At 45.9% G+C, this 22500-nt stretch overlaps 1 protein-coding gene across 1 annotated transcript in view; it reads left to right on the top strand.

Annotated features, from left to right (window-relative positions):
* The window catches only part of scaper (S-phase cyclin A-associated protein in the ER), a 270462-nt gene that overhangs the window by 13577 nt on the left and 234385 nt on the right, over window positions 1–22500 (top strand). Inside the window, exons 2-4 of the mRNA XM_063197885.1 lie at window positions 7838–7955; window positions 16301–16377; window positions 17525–17707. Of these exons, the coding sequence (XP_063053955.1) occupies window positions 7838–7955; window positions 16301–16377; window positions 17525–17707 (378 nt within the window). The remainder of the gene's footprint in view (window positions 1–7837; window positions 7956–16300; window positions 16378–17524; window positions 17708–22500) is intronic.

Here is a 22500-nt window from a genome sequence, read left to right as displayed (position 1 = left end):
AATGCTTTGTATTATTTTTTTATTGTTAAGTGTGTGATGGTGGAGTGAACATCACTAGGGTTGTGGGTGTGTTCTGACTGTCACACGAACAAGCCTGGCTCTTTGGTGTAGCTGTCAGAGCCCCAGTTTACTACCCCAGAAGGTCTGGGTTCGAGTCTCGGCTAGACATCTCTACTCCCCTTCCCTAAAAATGGTGTCAGAAGTGGGATGGTTACCGTTGGATGGTGACCTTTGGAAGCGTACCCATTGTGTGAGAGCTGTAATTCCATGTGAGAGACTCCCAGGATTGGTGACCCCGGTGCGAGGAACCCCTGTGATGGGTGAAGCATTGTTGATGGGGCACACTGGATGGGAGATGGGCAGTGGCGTGAGGTACACTGTGAGTGTGTGAAGCGCATGGGTGCACTTTCCGAAGGGGTGATGGAGTGACCATCATTAGTGTTGTGGGTGTGTTCTGACTGTCACGCCAACGAGCCTGGCTCTTTGCTTTAGCGGTCAGAGCCCCAGTTCGAGTCCCCTGTAACACTGTGTAGTGGTGTTCACGTTAGCCAATAGCCCTGGTTGAGTTGATATAACCCTCCTAATAGAAGATGCACCTCCTCCCCACCTATGGTGATGTAACAGACTGCCCTAACCACCTGGCAAGCCAGAATAAATGTGAGATTAAATGTGAATATTTAGTCTGGTCCCGATTAATGAGACATTGGAAGATTGTTGATGGGAACACCCGTTGTTTTTCAAACCGTGTCTGTGCCTATTGGCCAACGCTTTGACGGCACTCCCTCAAAACCCTTTCCGCGTTGCATCTAAACAAATGTCCTGTGCTGCGTTGTGTGATTGGTCAGTTTCAAGGCATGGGGCATTGTCTGAGGCTAGACCCACTCGCATGCAAAAATAATTTTGGCTGCTGGCGAGTGGGCCTAGTTTACTAGGCTAAGACTGCCCTGATTTCTTGAACTAACCCTGCCTCCTGATTTCCAGTGCAGCGATGGCGTGTTGTTGTGTGGCATTCTGTGACACTGTGGCATCTAGTGACACTGTATCAGTCACGCCAGAATGGGGTGGGTGGGAGGGAGGGTACACTGACCTGTGTTGGCGTGTGATTCCAGCAAAACAACAGCAGCAGCAGCAGCAAGAGCATCATGTTGTGTGGAGACGCCACAGATGACTCACTTCCTCTCCTCTCCTCTCCTCTCCTCTCCTCTCCTCTCCTCTCCTCTCCTCTCCTCTCCTCTCCTCTCCTCTCCTCTCCTCTACCCTCTCTTCTCCTCTCCTGTCTTCTCCTCTGTCCTCTCCTCCCCTCTCCTGTCTTCTCCTCTCCTCTCCTCCCCTCTCCTGTCTTCTCTTCTCCTCTCCTGTCTTCTCCTCTCTTCTCTTCTCTTCTCTTCTCTTCTCTTCTCTTCTCTTCTCTTCTCTTCTCTTCTCTTCTCTTCTCTTCTCTTCTCTTCTCTTCTCTTCTCCTCTCCTCTCCTATTGTCCTCTCTTCTCCTCTCTTCTCCTCTCCCCTCCTCTCCTCTCCTATTGTCCTCTCGTCTCATCTCGTCTCCTCTCCTCTCCCCTCCTCTCCTCTCCTCTCCTCTCCTCTCCGGCCCCAGCTGTCCTCTTCATTAAAACACTCAAAAGTCGTTTATCAGTATGTGCTCTGCTTAGTCCTACAGTAGCGGAGATGTTGATGTTGTTTCCGCCCTCCAGACTGTCTAACTCTTCTCTCCTCTCCTCTCCTCTTCTCTTCTCTTCTCTTCTCTTCTCTTCTCTTCTCTTCTCTTCTCTTCTCTTCTCTTCTCTTCTCTTCTCTTCTCTTCTCTTCTCTTCTCTCTTTACCTCTCTTCCCCCCTTCTGCTTTTTGTTCCATAATGAAACATAGCTGAGGCTTCAGCTATTCATCCAAAGCGGCTTACAGTTATTTAGGTACAGGGTATTGGTTACAGGCCCTGGAGCAGTATGGGGTTAGGTGCCTTGCTCACGGTCACTTCAGCCATGGGTGAAGGTGCTGATGAGGATGGGATTTGAACCTGCAACCCTCTGATTTAAAGGCCAGTGCTCTAACCATTGAGCCATGGCTGCCCATGAAACCAAGTCATGTCAGTGGTTCGCTCCATTTTTAGTCTCTCCTCTTCACACCTCTCTCTTATTCTCCTCCCTCCACCCATCTCCTTTTCTCCCCCTGTCTCTTTCCTCTCTCTCTCTTGTCTCCTCTGCTACCTTGTCCTCCCCTGACTTCTTCTCTTCCTCTCTTCTCCCCCGAACTCTATTCTCCTCCTCTCTTCTACCCGGAACCCAGGATTGAAAACACGTCAAACACATTCCCAGGATTGAAAACTGTGTCAAGCAGTGTTAAGTGTTCCCCCCTCCCCCCACCCCCAGCTTTAAAATGCGTTGAGCACAAAAAAGCGGAAACTATCAAGGGTCGTGCATGTTAACTACTTGACAACCATGTGAATGCTTCAAAGAGTGCTTGGCACAGCAGAGCCTCTGGTGGCCTGGGTAGTGAGGCGAGCTGGGGTGGATTTCTCGAAACCAAAGTTGCTTACGACATTAGCTACTTTGTTGTTTTCAATGCATTTTCCCATTGGCAACTGCCGACGTTGCTAACAGGCTAACAACTTCTCTTTTGAGAAATGCGCCCCTGGGTTGTAATAATTTCGCCCCTTTCAAGATTCCGTTGCTACTACTTGCTAGCTATGTACTGAATAGAATAAGGCTTCACAAAGGGCTATTTATGAGGACGGAGACAGACAGATAGACAGACAGACAGACAAAGAGACAGAGACAGAGACAGAGAGACAGACAAAGAGACAGAGACAGAGAGAGAGAGACAGAGAGAGAGACAGACAGAGACAGACAGAGACAGACAGAGACAGAGACGGACGGAGACAGACAGAGAGAGACATGGAGAAAGGGAGAGTGGCCAGGCTATGCTCTAATTGGCCTCTCTGTGGCTCAGTGTGGAGCAGCAGGCAGACAGCTCTTCATGCATTCAGTATTGCAGTACTGATTCATGCTGTTTGATGACATTAGGAGAGAGAGAGAGAGAGAGAGAGAGAGAGAGAGAGAGAGAGAGAGAGAGAGAGAGAGAGAGAAAGGAAGGAAGGGTGAGCAAAAAGGAAAGGGAGAGAGACTCAGAGAAGGGAAAGATGAGAGAACAGGGAAGCGAGAGGGGCTCATGACTAGAGTCCTGATTATTGCTATTTGATGAGAGAGCGAGAGAAAGAGAGAGAGAGAGAGCGAGAGAGCGAGAGAGAGAGGAGAAAGAGAGAGAAAGAGAGAGAGAGAGAGAGAGAGAGAGAGAGAGAGAGAGAGAGAGAGAGAGAGAGAGCGAGAGAGCGAGAGAGCGAGAGAGCGAGAGAGAGCGAGAGAGAGGCAAGAGAGCTGTGAGAGAGAGAGAGAGAGAGAGACAGAGAGAGACAATGTTGAGAACAGAGCCAGCGTGCAATGGGACTGAACTAGTTGTTGGCGTCCGACCAGCTCTCATGACCCTCGCTTCAATGTCCGGGTCGGTGCCAGGCAGAAGAGAGAGCATCTGATCTATCCAACCACCCACGCACCCTATCCTCGCCTCTTTCCCTCCTCTGTTATATAACAAAGCATCACCGAGCTCTAAGCCATCCGTCTCACCATCACACCTAAACAAAGCTTGCTGTTAAATACCTTATAGTTTGTATGTGCCGCGCAATGGATTGGCTCAATTAAACGCTAACTTTTGTGCCTCTGAATTCCGCACTGTTTTATGATTTTATTTTCAGCGTCTTTGTATCCCTTCTCAAAATAATATTCTTTGAAAGGACTTGGTGTTAAATATCCCTAGTGTTTCTACCATTTGTAGAGTAGGAAGGGTGGGAGCTGTGCAACTTTTTGCAGTGGGACACGTGGTCACTTGTGTACCTGAGCATCACCGTGGGTGGATTCCAATATGTGGACTCCCATCCTCCACTTGTGCTTGTGGCCTTACGTTTTGCTGACGCCCCGCCCCTGTGTAGAAAACAATTACATTTCCTCGCTGTCAGGCTAGCCCATGGAGGTAGTATAAGAACTGGAGAGAGTGAACAAGTCCCGCCTCCAGTCATTTCAATGGGAAATGCTAGGCTAGTGAATTAACCCAAAATTGAATGCTTTTTTCAGCTTCCAAATTGGAGTTATTTCCGCCAACAATTTACTCAGCCAATTACGTGCCACGTTAATGACTGACTTACAAGTATTGGATGCATGGAGGTGCCCAACCACAGACCTGTAAAGGTCTGTGCGCCCAACACTAAACTTGTGTACCCACCAATCATCATGAACGAAGTGAATGTCGGAAGTGCGAAAATGGCGACTTGCTAATCGGCGAAGCTAACCAGCCAAATCCTGCCCCCCTGGGCTAGCCACAGCAATTTTTGGGGGACTTTTCTTCATTCACCATCCCATTTGCAAATGAGAAATTAAATGAAATACATGAATGAAATACAGTTCTGTTGTTGGTGATGTCATCACGAGGCCACGAGGAGGCAAGTGAGCAAGAGAGGACGGGAGGCTGCATATTGGAATGCACCCCATGCGTTTCGGCCACTTAACACACAATACATCTTCTGCTGATGCAGGCCCACCACAGGTTGATCTGGCCTGGGTGTGTGTCCCGCAGCTGTTAGCTGTTCCTAGCAGCGCAAGTGGCGTGGCTTCTTTTTAGCCACAGCCAATCCCTATGTTTCAATCTACGCACTTGTGTTAGTGCACTGACAGTCAGTGCACAGTGCACAGTGCACTGAGGTGTTCAGTGCATAGTGTTGTGGAAAAGTTTGAGCACTATGCACTGTGCCCTCGCTGGAAGTGACGGCTGAGCATGGCATTAGCTCGCCAAAATATCGGTTGGCTACTGTTTACATTGCACAGCGTCTGGTGCTTGTATTTACATTTCCTTCACCCCAAAGGACAACAATCACACATACAATACTTTGGTTGGCATGAAAAGGTTGGTGCCCCATCAACATTATTTACAGAATTGGGAGATTGTTGACCAAAATCTTCTACTGAACTGAACGCCACGTTTCCTCCGTTTCATTGTCAACATGGCGGCCGTTTAGTGCGTGCAGTGTCCCATCATTCAAGCACTGCGTTTTTCCGCCATTGTTAGGGGATCATCCTGGCACTTTCAGTGCACTGGCTCAACTGAAATTTTCAGCGTGAGCGCCCATAGGCACTGAAAAACAGTGCCTGAAGTGAAGTGCACAAGAACGTGGATTGAGACACAGGGAGTGACTTGTTATCACTGCAGTATTGGCTTGCATACTGCTGTTGGGTAGTTAGTTTGGGGTACCTGGAGTTGGATACATCAAACCTTGTGGCAGATGCATTTTGATTTATAGCATTGGTGGTTGTTACTGAATTTTGAGCACGTTCATGCTCTTCATTTATCTCCATATCTTCATATCCCTTCACAAGCCAATGTCAGTCTTCTTGAATGAAGCTTATGGCTCATTCTTTTGAAACTTGGTTGTCTGTAGAGCCGAGTTTGTTCTCCCGACATGCGTACGTAAATACTTTCTATTGCAACAGCGGGGGACAATACAAATGTCTGAAGGTCAGGGTCAGGGTTTCCGACAACCGAGTTTCAAAAGAATGCACCATAAACCCCCCTAAAGTTTCCTGTCCTGTGCTGTGTTCTTGCCTTTGGTGGAGTTCATTCATTGTGTGCAGGCCAGGGTGCCTAAAGGCGCTACAGCTAAAATAAGTCACATGCAATTAAATTATGCTGCTATACTCTTTTTTAGCATCTTCGTATCCCTTCTAATATTCATATATTCAGCTCTCTTACTATCCCTTTGAAACAAGCTAAAATCACCACAGGATTCCCCTCTGAAGTTTGCTGTGTGAGAGAAGTGAATGAAGGGCGTTTCACTCCAACTCATAAAAACATCCTTTTGGATGGATTCATAAAAATGTTTTATTTGACCGTGTTAATGTTTTGCGAGAGTGTTTTTCTTTCCTTTAATTTTGTTTTGTGTGTGTGTGTGTGTGTGTGTCATGTGTGTGTCTCTGTGTGTGTGTGTGTGTGTGTGTGTGTGTGTGTGTGTGTGTGCATGCTGCGTGTAAGCTCCTGCCGTCTGTGTGTGAATGTGGTGAGTGTTTGAGTCGGGTCCTCAGCTGTGTGTGTTGGGCTGGCCTTGGGCTGACATGTAGTGCTGTAGTGCTCCTGTGTGCAGCTTGACTCAGCCGGGTTCAGACCTGTTTACAAATGCAAGCACAGCCAGATATTGCGTTTGCGTTGGCAAGCATGCCCTACTTAAGGGTCTGGGTGTCAGTGGATGTGTCCTCTTAACCCATTTTAGCCTGATGACTCGTATATGTTGTTTTACCTTTGGTGCCTGGAGACACATATACGCTGCATTCAGGTTCTTAAGATTCTAGTTTTTTTTAAATGACAATGTGGGTATGTTAATGAACACATTCTATTGCTAGATGATGGTCTTAGGGTTTAAAATGCAACTTGTTTTATGTTTTGCGTCAGAGGCTGAGATATTTAGGTTCTTGTAGGCTGAGGGCAACTCTCCCAACAAGGGCTTAGGCATTCAGCAGAACTTTTTTGCAGATGCTTTAGGCATCAATAGGTTAAGCAATGGAAAAAGCTACGGCTTAATGTTGTTTTTGTTGTTTTTATATACTACTGAGTATTGGCTGTTGGTGTGTGCAACCTGGCTTCACAATGTTTTATTTAAAGATCATTGAACAGACCAACATGAATGGTTGGCTGGAATCCATGTGACCCTGGCCTGATTCCATCCTGGGGTCAATATGGCCAACTGCCCATTATAATGTGGCACAGGTGCATTAGTGCAGTTCACCACAGCAGCACATGTTGTTGTATCATCCTTGTTGCCACATGCCCCCCTCTCCTCCCTCCTCTGCCACAGGCCTTGTTGTAGCGCTCCACCAGCCAATTAGAAGTCGTCATGTTCACCTAGTAGGGCTCCCCTGTTGTAGCCTGATTAACATGACTTTCAAATCTCTTTGAGACTTGGTCTGACCAAGAGCATGACAACCAACGTGCTCAAACGACATGGTTGACCCACCTCCATTGGTTTGCTACTGGTTGAGGGCAGAAAAGGCTGAGCCAAAGCTTAAACCAAACATTTTCTTAGTCCCAATAGATCATTTCTGCTTAAACCACGTCACTGCCTTGAACACGCCTCTACCCAGGAGTGTTGGAGATGCTCAGTTGATTGGTTCCCAACAAAGTGGGTGGAGTTCCCCTGCCAGGGGGAACTCAGATTGTGCCTGAACAAGCAGTTTTTCTGAGCAAATGTAGCAGAGCCAAAGGTGTTGCGTCACTGCGCGGGTGAAGCCTGGGTGCCCCTGTTGGGCCCCCATGGGGGCTGTAGCGCCCCCGTTGAGAAACACTAATCTATAGAGCTCGAAAGTCCCGCCCCTTAGTTCCGCGTTTCACGGGACCTAAGCTGACCATCTAACAACATGGTAGAGAGTAAATATCTTCTGATCTCAGTCATGATATGCGCTGGGCTACAAATATGCTGTTTAAGAGGCTAGATAAAGATTATTCATGCAGAAGTATCAATGTTTTGTTCCGAGGCCGTCGGCATGAAAAATGTGAAGAAACACAGCTTTCTAAAAGGTTTGGGGGTTCATATGAAAAATTAAGCAAAAATATCAGAAACAACATATATGGAGCTCGTGGCACAAATCGAAGGGGATCAAAATATCATTTCAATACCGCCATTGGATTACATGCTACGATTTTCGGCTAAAAACACCCTTGAGGTCCCATGAAATTGGGGGAAGTGACGCCACTTTCAAGCTCTATAGTCTTTGCTTCATGTCTGTTGTGTCGTGTCCTCTTGGTCCGCAGGCCTCGTTCCAGCGCTCCAACAGCCATGACAAGGTGAGGAAGATCGTGGCCGAGGAAGGCCGTGCCGCCCGCAACCTCATCGCCTGGAGCGTACCGCTGGAGAACAAGGAGGAGGAGGGTAAGAGAGACACACACACACACACACACACACACACACACACACACACACACACACACACACACACACACACACACACACACACACACACACACACACACACACACACACACACACACACACACACACACACACTCTACACCTGTAAACCCGGGTAAGGCAGGCACACACACTCTACACCTGTAAACCCGGGTAAGGCAGGCACACACACACACATACACCTACACACACTACACACACACACACACACACACACACACACACACACACACACACACACACACACACACACACACACACACACACACTCTACACCTGTAAACTAGTTGTGTAAAGCAACAACATCCTGAAGAACCCTGGAAACGCATAACATGTCACGACACATGTTTGCGACACAAATTGTGGGAATGTACAGTAGCTTGGGAGGAAGAAGTGCAGATAATTAGCGGGACCTCAAAATAAAAATTGGATGAAAATGCGCCCGCAATTACAACTACTTCACCAAAGTACAATAAAGAGCTGAAAATGACATGCTGATACTTTTTACCCTCTCCAGATGGTGAATTCATAGTTTTGCAAAAGAGTAAGAGAATGCACATCCCACCTCTCTGAGGCCAGGTGCAGGACAAAGGAGCATCTAATAGTGGAAAGAGTAGAGGTTCGCACACTGTAGCTCTGCTTTGAAAATGTATTCAGGGGGAGCGCTGTGGTGCAGCGTGCTAAGACCCCCACATTTGGGCTTGCATGCCCACCCACGGGGACCCCGGTTCGAGTCCGGCCGGGGTCATTTCCCGATCCTCCCCTGTTAAAATGTGTAAAAAAATATTTAAAAAAAAATGTATTCAGGTCATACCACGTTTCCACCCAGTAGGGTCTTCATCAGGCATGATCAGGCAACATCAGGCATGATGGGTCGAAAACGTTGTATGACCTGAATAAAGTTTTTAAGTGGAGCTAAAGTGTGCAGACTTCTACTCTTTCCACCCAAATTCATGGTCTTTCTCGGCCTCATCCTCTGCATTCAGTGGCAGTAGATGTAAACGTCGTTTCCAAACGTTGCTCATAATAGCACAAATATGCAGTTATTTGACTGACATCTTCCTTGTACAGTACAGTACAACTCTCAACACGTGCCAAATATGCAGCCAAAGGCTCAGTGCTGCTGTCGCCTGCGTGCGTTCAGCAATGCATAATTATACAGTAGGCATTGTCTTGCCTGGAAATGCACAAAGTACACTTACAATCAGTGGCATTCACTTTCAAACACTCACTCACTCACTCACTGACTTTCTCACGGAAACCCTACACATGCACGCATGCACGCATGCACGCGCGCACGCGCGCGCACACATACACACACACACATACACACACAGTTTGCCTCTCCTCTGAGAATGCTGTGTGTGTATTCCCCTCAGCAGGGGGAAGTGTCCCACATGACGGTGACAGAGGAGCAGCAGCAGCAGCAAGCTCATGCTCACTCTTATGTCCTCCACCCCCTCTCCAGGGTTGCCAGATGAGGCTGACTATTTCCAGCCCAAAAAATGCTAAAAATCCACCTGGAAGCACTAAATCCCACCCAATTCTATTGATTTCTATGGCAAAAATTGGGCAGGTTTTTCTGCTAAATGCCATTTTTACCAGCAGACAGCCATTCCAAGCAGCCCAATTGGGCGGGAAACAGCCTAATCTGGCAACACTGCCCCCCTCTCTGTCTCTCCTTTCTCTCACGCTCTCTCTCTCTCGCTTGCTCTCTCTCTCTCTTGCTCTGTTTCTCTGTCTCTGTCTCTCTCTGTCTCTCTCTGTCTCTCTTTGTCTCTCTCTCTCTCTCTCTCTCTCACTCACTCACTCACTCTCTCTCTCTCTCTCTCTCTCTCTCTCTCTCTCTCTCTCTCTCTCTCTCTCTCTCTCTCTCTCTCTCTCTCTCTCTCTCTCTCTCTCTCTCTCTCTCTCTCTCAGTTCAATAGCAGGTCAGCTGATGCCTTTAGTGTTTACTGTCAGTGTTGTGTTGTTGTGGTGCCGTGCTGGGAGCCTGCTCCGGGCCGGACAATACTGTACACTCGGCCCACTACACACGCATGCTTCATGCTTTTCCCTGTTGGTTAAATACGTCTGAATTAAAATTAAACACAACAAAATTCACACCTACACATGCAACAAAGAAACGGCATCAAACCGCCTTGGAAACAAGTGATAACATCTCGGGTAGGGATGAACGATTTTAAGAAAAAATTGAAATTGCGAATTCTCTGACAGATGTTTCGATTTCGATTTCCACCACGATTTTCCCCCTTTCTTTAAATCAAGTTTCAGTGCTGCACAGGGCTCTGTTCTCATGCTCCACAACAGTTGCTCCTGTTCAAGTGTCTTTTCTAGTGACCTGTTCTGAGTGACCTGTTCACGAGCAGCATGGACCTTTCTGATTAGTAGCTGATACAGAGCCGTTCCATCAGAGCTATCTGTTGTTTTCTACACCCCAAAGCAGGGGCAATAAGCAGAGCATACATAAGTGCAATTATTGATGAAACAAAACATGGATCAGTTTAGGAGCACGATTTTTCTGGCTTGGACGATCCCAAAATCGGGTTGTCTGAGATCGCGATTTTCATTTTTTTTTTTCGGTTCAATCTTTTAGTCCTAATCTCGGGTCAAAAAGTAGTTCAATTTAGTATACAAGAAGAATGGGAGTAGGCAACCAGTGGGTAGCCGGTGACCTCGTCATAGGACATAGGGCATCGCAAGGGGCATCGCATCGCAAGTTGCCCGTTGCCCATTGCCAGTAGGAGTTTATTTGCGCACCACACAGCACCCCCACTTTTTGTGTGTGCGCATCATCAATGTTGTTCACACACACACACACACACACACACACACACACACACACACACACACACACACACACACACACACACACACACACACACACACACACACACACACACACACACACACACACACACACACACACACACGTGCACTTGCATATAGGCTACAGCTTCAGTGGTGTGGTGCATTCTAGCATGTAGCTGTGGTCAGAGCTGGTCTGTCCCCCGTATAGTGTAGCACTCAGAGCTGTGGGCTGAGTTCAGGGCTGGGAGGGCATTGAGGTTGAGCAGCAGGGGGGGCCTTTAAAGGGGCCAGAGTGGCAGATAATGCACTGGCCATCGCACTACTCTACTAGATCAGAGACGTGTGTGTGTGTGTGCGCCTGTGTGTGTGCGCCTGTGTGTGTGCGCCTGTGTGTGTGCGCCTGTGTGTGTGTGTGTGTGCGTGCGTGTGTGCGCGTGCGTGTAGGGGAGTGGGTGTGTTGGGGTGGCAATGGGCACAGTTTATCGTGTGTGTGTGTGCGCGTGCGTGCGTGCGTGCGTGTGTGTGTGTGTGTGTGTGTGTGTGTAGGGGAGTGGGTGTGTTGGGGTGGCAATGGGCACAGTTTATCGTGTGTGTGTGTGCGCGTGCGTGCGTGCGTGCGTGTGTGTGTGCGTGTGTGTGTAGGGAAAGGGGTGTGTTGGGGTGGCAATGGGCACAGTTTATCGTGGAGGGAGGTAGGATGTGTGTTTATGTGTGTTTATGCACTCTGCACAGTAGATCATGGAGGCCAGAGAGGGGGCCAGAGAGAGGGATCGATGGGTGTTAGTTACAGTGGACTACACTGGTGATGTTTGACTCCAGTCACAGGGCAGAGTTGACTAAATGGTGTGTATGTGTGTGTGTGTGTATTTGTGTGTGTGTATTTGTGTGTGTGTGTGTGTATTTGTGTGTGTTTTGAGAAGTGTTGTGTGGAAGTTGGATTGGACAGTGTACTGCATGATCAACAAAGCCCACAGGGTACAAATGCCCGACACGAACAAGTTCAACTCACTGCCTGCCGTACACACAGAGAGAGAGAGAGAGAGAGAGAGAGAGAGAGAGAGAGAGAGAGAGAGAGAGAGAGAGAGAGAGAGAGAGAGTCTAATCGAATGTTGTTGTCTTAGGAACAGTGCTGTCATTTGGAAAAGCACCGTTGCCCCAAATTTTATAGCCCATGATATGCTAGTGGGGGCTGGGGGACACATTTAGAAAACTGCCCTGGAGTGCATTTCTCAAAAGCGTAGTTGTTAGCCAGTTAGCAACTTTGGAAGTTGCCAATGGGAAATTGCATTGCAAACAACAAAGTAGCTAATGTAGTTAGTAACTATGGTTTCGAGAAATGCACCTCAGTTTTGTAGGTGATGACTCTTGGCAGTTTCTGTTATTACCTCAGTTAAGTCAGTTAGGGCTGTCCCGACTATTCGACGTAATCGATTACGTCGATTGCGTAAATAAGTCGGCGTGTTCAACATACCGTCGTTTACGTGATTTGCGCAAAAAAAAAAAAAAAAAGTGACTTGCGCAAGCCGCGAGGTAGACGTGCTAAACAGAAGCGAAGAAAATGTAAGTAAGAGGCTGAAATCCTGAGGGTGTCAGTGTCAGACGAAGATGAAGTGGCACCACTAATCAGCCCAATGAAAAAAAAGTGATTTGTGCGAGCCGCGAGGTAGTTTACGCGCTGAAAACAGAGGTGGAGAAAATGACAGGTCAGGGGCTGCACGTCCGAGAGTGTCAGTCAAACAAAGATGAAGGTAACAGGCACCACTTATCAGCCCAATAAACGGACAAAGACATCCAAAGTGTGGCGATATTTTAAAGACAAGGCACAAGACCTGGTTGTGTTTCTGTAGGAGACTATATTTATTGAGGAAGTGAAAGTTTTTCAGATCGAGACGCGCGGTATATTTCACACTGCTTTATACTGTCGCTATGCTGGCGGCGTGCATAGCAACGACAGGGAGATAATGATTCGTAATGTGCCTGTTATAGACGCAATATTCAACACCTTTAGGGTGACAGTGGTCGGGGTGTTTGTAGAAGAGCTTGTATACAAAGTTAAAAAGTAAATGAAGACAACAGAAGTGTGCATATTCCGGCCAACAGCGTGAGATGTGGAGGAGTGAGAGGAATGCATGCCTGATTCAGAAAGGTCTCTTCCCTTCTCCACGGACGGTGCACGAAGTTCACCTCGCACTATGCAATAGGCCTATTGTTTGTGCCGACTGCAGGTCTAAATAAATAGTAATATTATTCTAATAATATAATAAGTCATAATTATGTCGTGCTGCAATTACTAACTGGGTCTATATTAGCGACAGATAGGGGATAGCGTGTTAGAGGGACCAGCTGGGTTTTGGTGCGTCAACAGAATGACATGGACAGAGTAGCCTCGACGTTCTTTCCTTGCAGGCTACTCATAAAATCTCTGGTAGCCTTTACCCTAACCTACAGTGGCCCATATTTGTTTCCACTTTCCTAATACTGTATAACTTGGGCCTCTTTATACATCAGTAAATGTAGGCTAATAAGCTTACTTGATTTGAACTGAAACAAATAGATATTATATTAGGCCTGTATGTATTATAGTCTATGACTAATTTATTATTATTTTATTTTTTTAGAAATCATTGTCCTAATAGGCCCTAGGTGCACTCTGCTTTATTTGTCTGTTATTTTTCAGGTCAAAATTAAGTGGCATATCACAGTTTTTCCCAAAAAAAATAAAAATAATCGCGACTATTCGAAAAAAATAGTTGATAGAATAATCGGGAGGAAAATAATCTTTAGGGACAGCCCTAAAGTCAGTAAATATACAGATTAAGTCAGCTTTTTGGCCATATACAGTGTGAATTCTGAGCAGTAATAACCCTTTGGATGTTTGCATCGTGTAAAAAAACAAAGAGCCAGCACTACATATTGTAATTGACTGTAATAAGCAACAGTGTCAAATGGGGTAGCACCGTTGAATATAAATGATGAAAGGAGGAGAAATGGTAAAGCACTGCAACTAGCACCAGCTTTTACCTCAACATGTTGCTACATACAGTACATTCATCCTTGGCCGGTCTGCTCTGCATTCCAGTGTTGCCAGATTGGGTGGTTTCCTGCCCAATTGTGCTGCTTAGGATGGCCGTCTGCAGGTAAAAATGGCATTTAGGAGAAAAAAACGCCCAATTTTTGGCCATAGAAATCAATAGAATTAGGCAGGACTTAGTGCTTTATAGGTGGGTTTTGAGCATCTGACAACCCTGCTGTTCAGATTTAGGTCCTCAAGGGGCCTCCCTGCACCAGGCTGCCATTCAGATGTGAAGTGATGACACATGCAGTGCTGCAAATTGAATCCAGAGGGAAATTTTTACATAGGCAGTTGATTCGCATGAAAGAAAAGAGTGTATGAAAAAAACAAAAATGGTACAATTTGGAAAATCTGTCGCAGTTCTTGAACTGATTCCTGTCCCTCTGCAGTCTGGGCTGCCTGTGCTGTGCCCTCTCCAGGCTTTCCAAGTGGAACTTCACTCAATAAGTTAATGTTTCTCAAATGGGGTGGGGTGGGGGGTGGTGGTAGCTACTCAAAGGGCCTTAACGGCTCAACAACACAACACACACTGAAGCAGTTTCACATGAAAAGAAAAGTGGTTGCGAATGTACCTAAAAGCACAGTATAGCGTATAGCAGCTTTCTGCTTACTGTAGGGCTGGGTTCAAAAGATCGGATCGTGATCCAATATCGATTCATGTTTGAAAAGTGTGATATCGATTCACAACTTTGTGGATCGATCTTTTGTCAATGATTATAGGCGCCATTTTCTCAAGCACATCCTGCAACTCTCTTCCACATTAATATAGGCTACCATGGTATTTCATGTTTGTGTGAGCTGAGAAGGCTGAGAAATTTAGGTTTTTATAGCTGGTTTTAGAATTCTAGACATAAAGGGGAAGGTTGAAGTAACAACCCAGCAATACAGAAAAATCCATATCGAATTGAATCGGATTGGATCGTGTCCTTCTGGATCGGAATCGAATCGATCCAGGAAATTTGAATCGATTCCCAGCCCTAGCTTACTGTAGCCCTCCCTACATTTGGATACTTGTTGCCGACGTACACTAGTCCTGCTTCGGCTGTATTAAGGGGATATTTTTAGACGGCCACAGACACGTTTTGCTCCCTTTCTCCGAGCACAACAACAACAACAACACCAGCAACAACAACAACAACAACAACACCAGTAACAACCGTGTCAGAGGAGCTCATGAAGTTTGGCTTGATGCCCAACCTCTCTAAGCTGCTTTGGGAGGGCTACAGGGGCCAGGGCTACAGCTGAACTCTGACCCTGTGTGTCGAGAGGGCAGACCAGAGCTTTTTAAACCTACCCTAAGTAGTGTTTTTTTTTTAAAACCTACAAGTGATGTCTTCTTAATCTGATTCCGTATTTCAGCAGCTTGTAATGCACGTGCTTGCTTTACTTGCATTAGCACCCCCCTACCTCCTGTAGTGACTGGAGGTAAGTCCAAATGTTGAGGCGGGGCTGCCGTTTCCTAAAGGTTAATTAGATGGGCTTTGGAAAAGTGTGTTGCACCTTCCACTCCCTACCTCACTCCACGGCTGAGGTGCCTTAAAACAAGGCACCAAACCCCACATTGCTCCTGGAACTGTAAACAATACCCTAAAATTCCTTTAAAATAATAAATCACTTAGGATGAAATGTGATGTAATGTACAGTGTATTAGCCGGCTGTAGTCGTATGGTTGAAGGTGAAGATTGTGCACATCCCAGGAAAGGTGCAGGACAAAGGCTGACTGTAGCAAAAAAATGAAATCTAGATTTTGTTTAGAAAAATCTTGATATGACATTTTTGCCATATTGCTCAGCTCACCCCTAGCGGTAGGCTTTTTGAAAGGGCTGTAGGGCTCTGATGCAGCTCTCCTTTTAAACCTTGCACTCTCTCATCAATCCCCCCTTCTCTTCTCTTTCTCTCCTCCTCTCCTCTCCTCTCCTCTCCTCTCTCTCTCTCTCTCTCTCTCTCTCTCTCTCTCTCTCTCTCTCTCTCTCTCTCTCTCTCTCTCTCTCTTCACCTCTCTCTCTCTTCACCTCTCTCTCCCTCTCCCCTTCCCTCCATCCTACTCTCTCTGTGTAAGCATCTGTCTCCTCGTACCACAGGCATATGACTTGGTCATGTGGTGATGCGGTTTTGTGTTGTTCTTTATGAAATGTTAATGATAATTCTCTCTCTCTCTCTCTGTCTCTCTCTCTGTCTCTCTCTCTCTCTCTCTCTCTCTCTCTCTCTCTTTCTTTCTTTCTTTCTTTCTTTCTTCTTTCTTTCTTTCTTTCTTTCTTTCTTTCTTTCTTTCTTTCTTTCTTCTTTCTTTCTTTCTTTCTTTTCTTTCTTTCTTTCTTTCTTCTCTCTCTCTCTCTCTCTTCTCTCTCTCTCTCTCTCTCTCTCTCTCTCTCTCTCTCTCTCTCTCTCTCTCTCTCTCTCTCTCTCTCTCTCTCTCTCTCAGGTAAATCTAAACATCAGACCAACAGCAGTGCAAGAAGTCAGAGGATCAATCCTGGTCAACACAGGAACAAAAAACAGGTGTGTGTGTGTGTTTGTGTGTGTGTGTGGCTTGATTGCTGAAATATACATTTGATTATATAAGAGATTCAAGAGAGTAATGTGGAGAGGCTTTTTGTCAGAAGTTAAAAGCAGAGCTGACCGAGGCTCCAAATAGAGAGAGCATTGTAATGCTGCTGTTGCCCATCTTCTTTGGTGTAGCAGTTCTGGCATTAGCAGTGGCCATGGGAATTATCCAAAATACGTCAACTGAGAACAAAAATCAGCAACATAATTCAAGTGTCCTTTAAAAAAACCTTTCATGAAGGGCTTTTTCATCACTGTTTCATGAATTTCATTTATAGCCATTTTAATCAGAACAAATTGTTTCACAGACAGTTGTAATGCATACAGTTTACAGAAATGACTACATATCTATAGTATTTCTGACAACTTATTATCTGTAGTTGTCATGGTGAGATCTGGAACTGATGGAGGCTGCTAGGCTGTCAAGGGCGCAAAGAAGGGTGATGTGTCCACATGTGGCCACAAGGGGGGGTCAGAGATCTGCAAATACGGCTCTAGCGCAGTCTGGACTGAGGGTGGAAATGCTCTGGAGCAGGGGTGCCCAATCTTTTCCATCTTGGGGCCCACTTGGAATAAAAGATTTCAAGGCCCACTTGGAATACCTTCAGAGCCCACCAGTGGGCCCCGACCCATAGGTTGGGAATCACTGCTCTGGAGAGTGATCCGGTCACAACATGGTCAGTCACCCAGAACGAGCGGTGAGGCTGAAGACAGCTTCCGAAAATATTAGTAGCAGTGTTATTCTGAAGTATTTTTCGACACCACTCTGTTACTTGATGCTAGATAATAGGTTTTCTCAGACACCATTACATAGATTATTGCACCCTGGAACTGCATATTCTGACACGATTCTGTCTCTCTCTCTCTCTCTCTCTCTCTCTCTCTCTCTCTCTCTCTCTCTCTCTCTCTCTCAAAAAAGGCATAAATAAATAAATAGTAAAATATAAAGTACACCACATGTTCAACCAGCAACATAAACATCCTCATGTTCTCTCTCATACATTTTCCACTACACAGGTATTGATGAATACTCTATTTATGTATGCCCCTCCCCCCTTCTCTCTCTCTCTCTCTCTCTCTCTCTCTCTCTCTCTCTCTCTAGGGCGGTGGGGGTGGGGGTCTCCCTGATAAGGGTCCTCCAGAGAAGAGTCCTACTAAGACGCGTCAGCCCCGTAAGGTGGACCTGCGGGCTCGCTACTGGGCCTTCCTCTTCGACAACCTCCGCAGAGCCGTGGACGAGATTTACGTCACCTGCGAGTCCGACCAGAGCGTCGTGGAATGCAGGGTGAGGAACGCACGCACGCAAGCAAGCACGCACGCACACACACACACACACACACACACACACACACACACACACACACACACACACACACACACACACACGCACACGCACACGCACGCACACGCACACACACACACACACACACACACACACACACACAATCAGCAAAAACTAAGCAAAATACAAGATCATGCACACTTGATTACACAAGATGGTTATAATATGAACCACCCTGACTCTTCTTGTCTGTCTCCTTTGGCAGAGGGGGGCATGTGTGGTTGGGGATATTTTTCGCTCGAGGAAAGTAGAAGTCCACACACACCACATACTGTACATTTGCTCCATCCCATTCATCAAAGCAGCTGTTTCAAATGAGCACAACATGCCTGTCAGATAAATGAGCAGATAAGAGAAGTCACAGGTGTTAAATGCTTCAGCACCAATAGACACACGTGCACACACACACACACACACACACACACACACACACACACACACACACACACACACACACACACACACACACACACACACACACACACACACACACACACACGAAAGGAAGCAAACAGGACCAGCCGTGCGTGCGTGCGTGCGTGAGAGAGAGAGAGAGAGAGAGCTGACCTCTCCTCCATCAGGGGAGAATGACCCTAAAGCCTGATACATAGTCATACTGTGCAGACTTGCAGCATAGACGTACTGTCAGCGGGGTGTATATTCCTCATAGTCGTCCTGCGTGCGAATGCAGGAAAGGGCGTGGTGTTTTTTCCTGGCGAGAATTTAATGACGTCAATTCACCTCCGTGACAATAGGGGGCGAACTAACTCATTCAGTTGAGCCCAGTCCCTAGAATGAATCACAAAGCTAACCAGCTGGCTATCTAAAACGTAATATTCCACTAGTAGCCTACTTCTAAAAGTTGGGGCATAATTAGATGGTACAACATCAGTTTTTAGTCAAATATTACATGAGATTAAATGCAAGACAAACACCGTTTTAAAAGACAATTAGACAGCCTGAATGGCCATTCACACCTGGGGCCTAGTAGTAGCTAGCCAGCTAAATCAGTCATTACAAACTCAAAGCTAGTTGACTAGCCACCTGAAACGTAATTCTACCACTAACAAAGATGCTTCTTGCTATTAATTTAAAAAGTTGTGGCGTAATTAGACATGAATGATAGCATACAAGATTCTCTCTTTATTCATGTTTTACAGTTCAGGTGGTTAAAATGCCAAACAAAAGCCGTTTTTAAATACAATAGATACATCTTATGGCCATATTAACAGCTAGCTTAGCAACTGTCAGCCAAACCCATTCAAACTCTACAGGACATTAGCGAACCCCGTTTTAGAAGCTAGCTGCCACACTACAAATCAACAAAGAGGCTTCTTGCTATTAATTTAAAAAGTTGTGGCGTAATTAGACATGAATGATGGCATACAAGATTCTCTCTTTATTCATGTTTTACAGTTCAGGTGGTTAAAATGCCAAACAAAAGCCGTTTTTAAATACAATAGATAATGGCCATATTAACAGCTAGCTTAGCAACTGTCAGCCAAACCCATTCAAACTCTACAGGACATTAGCGAACCCTGTTTTAATGAGCTAGCTGCCACACTACAAACGAACAAAGAGGCTTCTTTGCTACTACCACACTACAAACTTATATCATTTTCATGATGGCCTTTTATGGATATTTTTAATAGATTTTTTGGAAGTTGTACTACTGAAATAAAACACCGTTTCTCTTCTCCCTGTCAAGTAAACTCCAGTGATTTCCTGCCAAGTCAACCGCATCGTGTTTTTCCTTTTCCTTCAAACCTCCACAGGTTCCTTCAAACCTCCGTAGGGTAGAAGAATAGAACACCACTGACCTATCAGGTCCAAGTACTCGCTGAACTGCTGCAAGCACATTGACCAATCACAGTGCAAGAGCATAGCTCAGCTCACAGACATTTCAGCCTGGGAGAACCATGCGTGTACCGCAGCCAGGGGTTGTTTTATCGCTGCACAGGGGGGCGTGGTGGCTACTTTTCTGTGCTGCACCTCCGTGGAGGTGCTACTCTGAAACCCCCTTAAGGGTGTACGTGGATGTGTATTAAGGGCGGGTTATGCTTCTTGCCAGTGCCACAGAGTGAGCTTGTCGCAGCCATGATGCAGTTCATTTTGATTTATGCCCTGTTTTGAAGCACGGTCTGCGCGATGTCATTCCACGCTCAAACTACCTTCAATACAAAGAGTAACCTAGACGTGTCTGTTGTTTTTTTAGCTTCACAGACTCGACGACAATGAAAATGAAACATTAAATCTTTATATCACGTGCATGTTTGATCGCACTGGCAGCCACCGTGGTAGTTTGGAACAAAGAAGTGGCTCAATTATCAAGGACGGAGCGGAATGTTTCCTCGACCTCGGAAACACTGTTCAACTGTCCAAATAACTTCAGCGTCGTAACTTGCAAGCGCACGTGTTGTCTTTGGTTCGTGTAAATAAATGAAACGACAAAGCACGGGCAACTTATTTAATGAAGAGCTCACAGTCCGTAGACCGACGAAGGTTAGAACAAGGAAGTAGCGCTTGTTCTCGACTCGAGGACAGAGCAGGCTGGTCCTCTGGACCAATCAGAGACCTATTTTCGCCCTTCACGCCGTCGCTGTCTGCATCCCTCCCTGCGTCGAGACACAATTTTGGGGAGGTGTCCCAGAGTACCTGCGTGATTGGGGGGGGCTTCACTCCGTTAACTGCGCGGCTCACTGCATCACGACGCAGGGACGCTGATCTCGAGGCATAAACCACTCTTTAGTGTGCTATGGGGCTGAGCCTGTGTGTGTATGTGGGTCTATTCTAGACTGCAGCTATGGGTGTTTTCCATTATCCTACCTCCCCTCCTTGTGGCCTCGCTGACGCTCTGCGGACAAAACAATAAAGTTTCCCCAGCGTCAGCCTTCCCAAAACAAGTATTGTGGGACTTTTCCCCTTTCTTTCAATGTCCTGATTGCAAATGAGAAAATATGAGGCATTTGAATTGCGCTTTTGTGAGATATTGAATTAAACTTGCGATGATCATCACAAGGCCACAGGCATAAGGGGGAGGACAGGAGTAGGGGTCGACTGATACAGGTTTTTTAATGGCCGATGTGATACCGATTTTTTTTTCATCACCCTTGGCCGATACCCGATTTCCGATACCCGATATATGGGGCTGATATGGGTTAAAAAAAAGGTTAAAAAATGACAAATATTCCAGGTCTGAAGTTAAAAATAAACATTCCTTTAATATTATCAAATTGAGGTAGAACTTGTAACATTGCAACACCCACTCTAACAATCAAGTAATGTCTAACAATCAAGTAATACAAAAACAAAGTGTCTTGGTGCTTTAAAAAAAACCCAAAATGACATAAAATAATAAATATTGCATATCGGTCAAAACCACACGCGTATCGGCCGATACAGATACACTTAAAAAATGCAAATATCGGACAGATATATATATATCAGTCTATCCTTAGACAGGAGTTGGTATAATGGAAAGAACCCTATGTATGCCTGTCCTAGGTAGCTCAGGGGCTGTCTGTCTGTCTGAGGGTAAAAAAGTAGTGTAGGTGATGCGCGCACATCCAGGAAAACAGGTGCTGGATCAAACAAACGTGCATAAAAGAAGAAAGAAAAATCCGCACACTGTTGCTGCTCACCAATTCATTGAACTCAACGTTTCGACCTCAGGCGGTCTTCGTCACCTGACAAAGACTGCCTGAGGTCGAAACGTTGTGTTCAATAAATCGGTGAGCAGCAACAGTGTGCAGATTTTTCTTTCTTCTTTTATGTTTGTCTGAGGTGGTTTGCTCGGGGGCTGGCTAGCTAGCTGACCGCTCGCGGCTCCGCAAGTTCCTCGAGTGAGTTTTGCAGGTTTGACTTCTTTCTCGTCTTCCAATGCCATGCAGTTTGACAGCATTTTGGGAATTGTGGGTTTTCATGTTGTAAGTCCAGAGCCTTAGCAGACGGTTAGACAATCGACTGCGTCATGAGAGTTGAAGAATTGCTCCAGGAGTATTTTTTTTGTGGCAGAGTTTTAATCCTCCGTTTGTAGCACCCACTAATGTAAAAGCCTCTCGCCAACGTAATAGCTCAACGGCCACCGTAATCATTTCTAGCCAATGTAGTAGCTGTTGCTTAATTACGTTGACAGGAAATTATTACGTTGGTGGGAAAGAGGCAGTCTTACATTTTTGTCCCATTAATGTAATAAAACTACTACAAAGTATTACAGAAGTGCTAACAAGTACTACTAAGGCTCACTCGGAAAAGAGTCACCAGCCTCAATGTGACTAAAATAAAAGAAAGAAAGAAATCATTGAAAGTAGTTTATACTGGTAGTTGGTGGTAAGGTAGAGTAGGGCCTAGTAAGAGGACCCGGAAGACTCACAGGGTGTGCTGTTTGTCTTTGATTTAACCTTGGGGAGTTAGGTCTTGATTTGACCGTTTGGGTTAGGATCTTCAGGCTTAGGGCTCTTATTAGTGTTCGCCTGCTTTCTACCACAAAAACCTCCCGATTTGTTAATAAACACTCATTTTGGATACACTGTTCGTCGGTTGGTTTCGTAACAGTGGGTCTTACAGGTCAGCCTTGTAGTTTCATGCAAAATCATTACAGCCAGTGCAGTTTTTTTTAGCCTACTCTCTATTGGCCTTTGATTGACCTCAGTTTCATGATAACAAAATAAATAAAACGACTTGGGTTTTTTTCCCTTTTGCTGTTGGCTCTTGGTGTGTGTTTTTTTTCTTCTATG

The sequence above is a fragment of the Engraulis encrasicolus genome, chromosome 4 (assembly GCF_034702125.1).
Source record: "Engraulis encrasicolus isolate BLACKSEA-1 chromosome 4, IST_EnEncr_1.0, whole genome shotgun sequence".
In the NCBI taxonomy this organism is placed as follows: domain Eukaryota; kingdom Metazoa; phylum Chordata; class Actinopteri; order Clupeiformes; family Engraulidae; genus Engraulis; species Engraulis encrasicolus.
The sequence above is the reverse complement of the archived record's forward strand: the minus strand, read 5'-3'. Positions and strand labels throughout refer to the sequence as shown.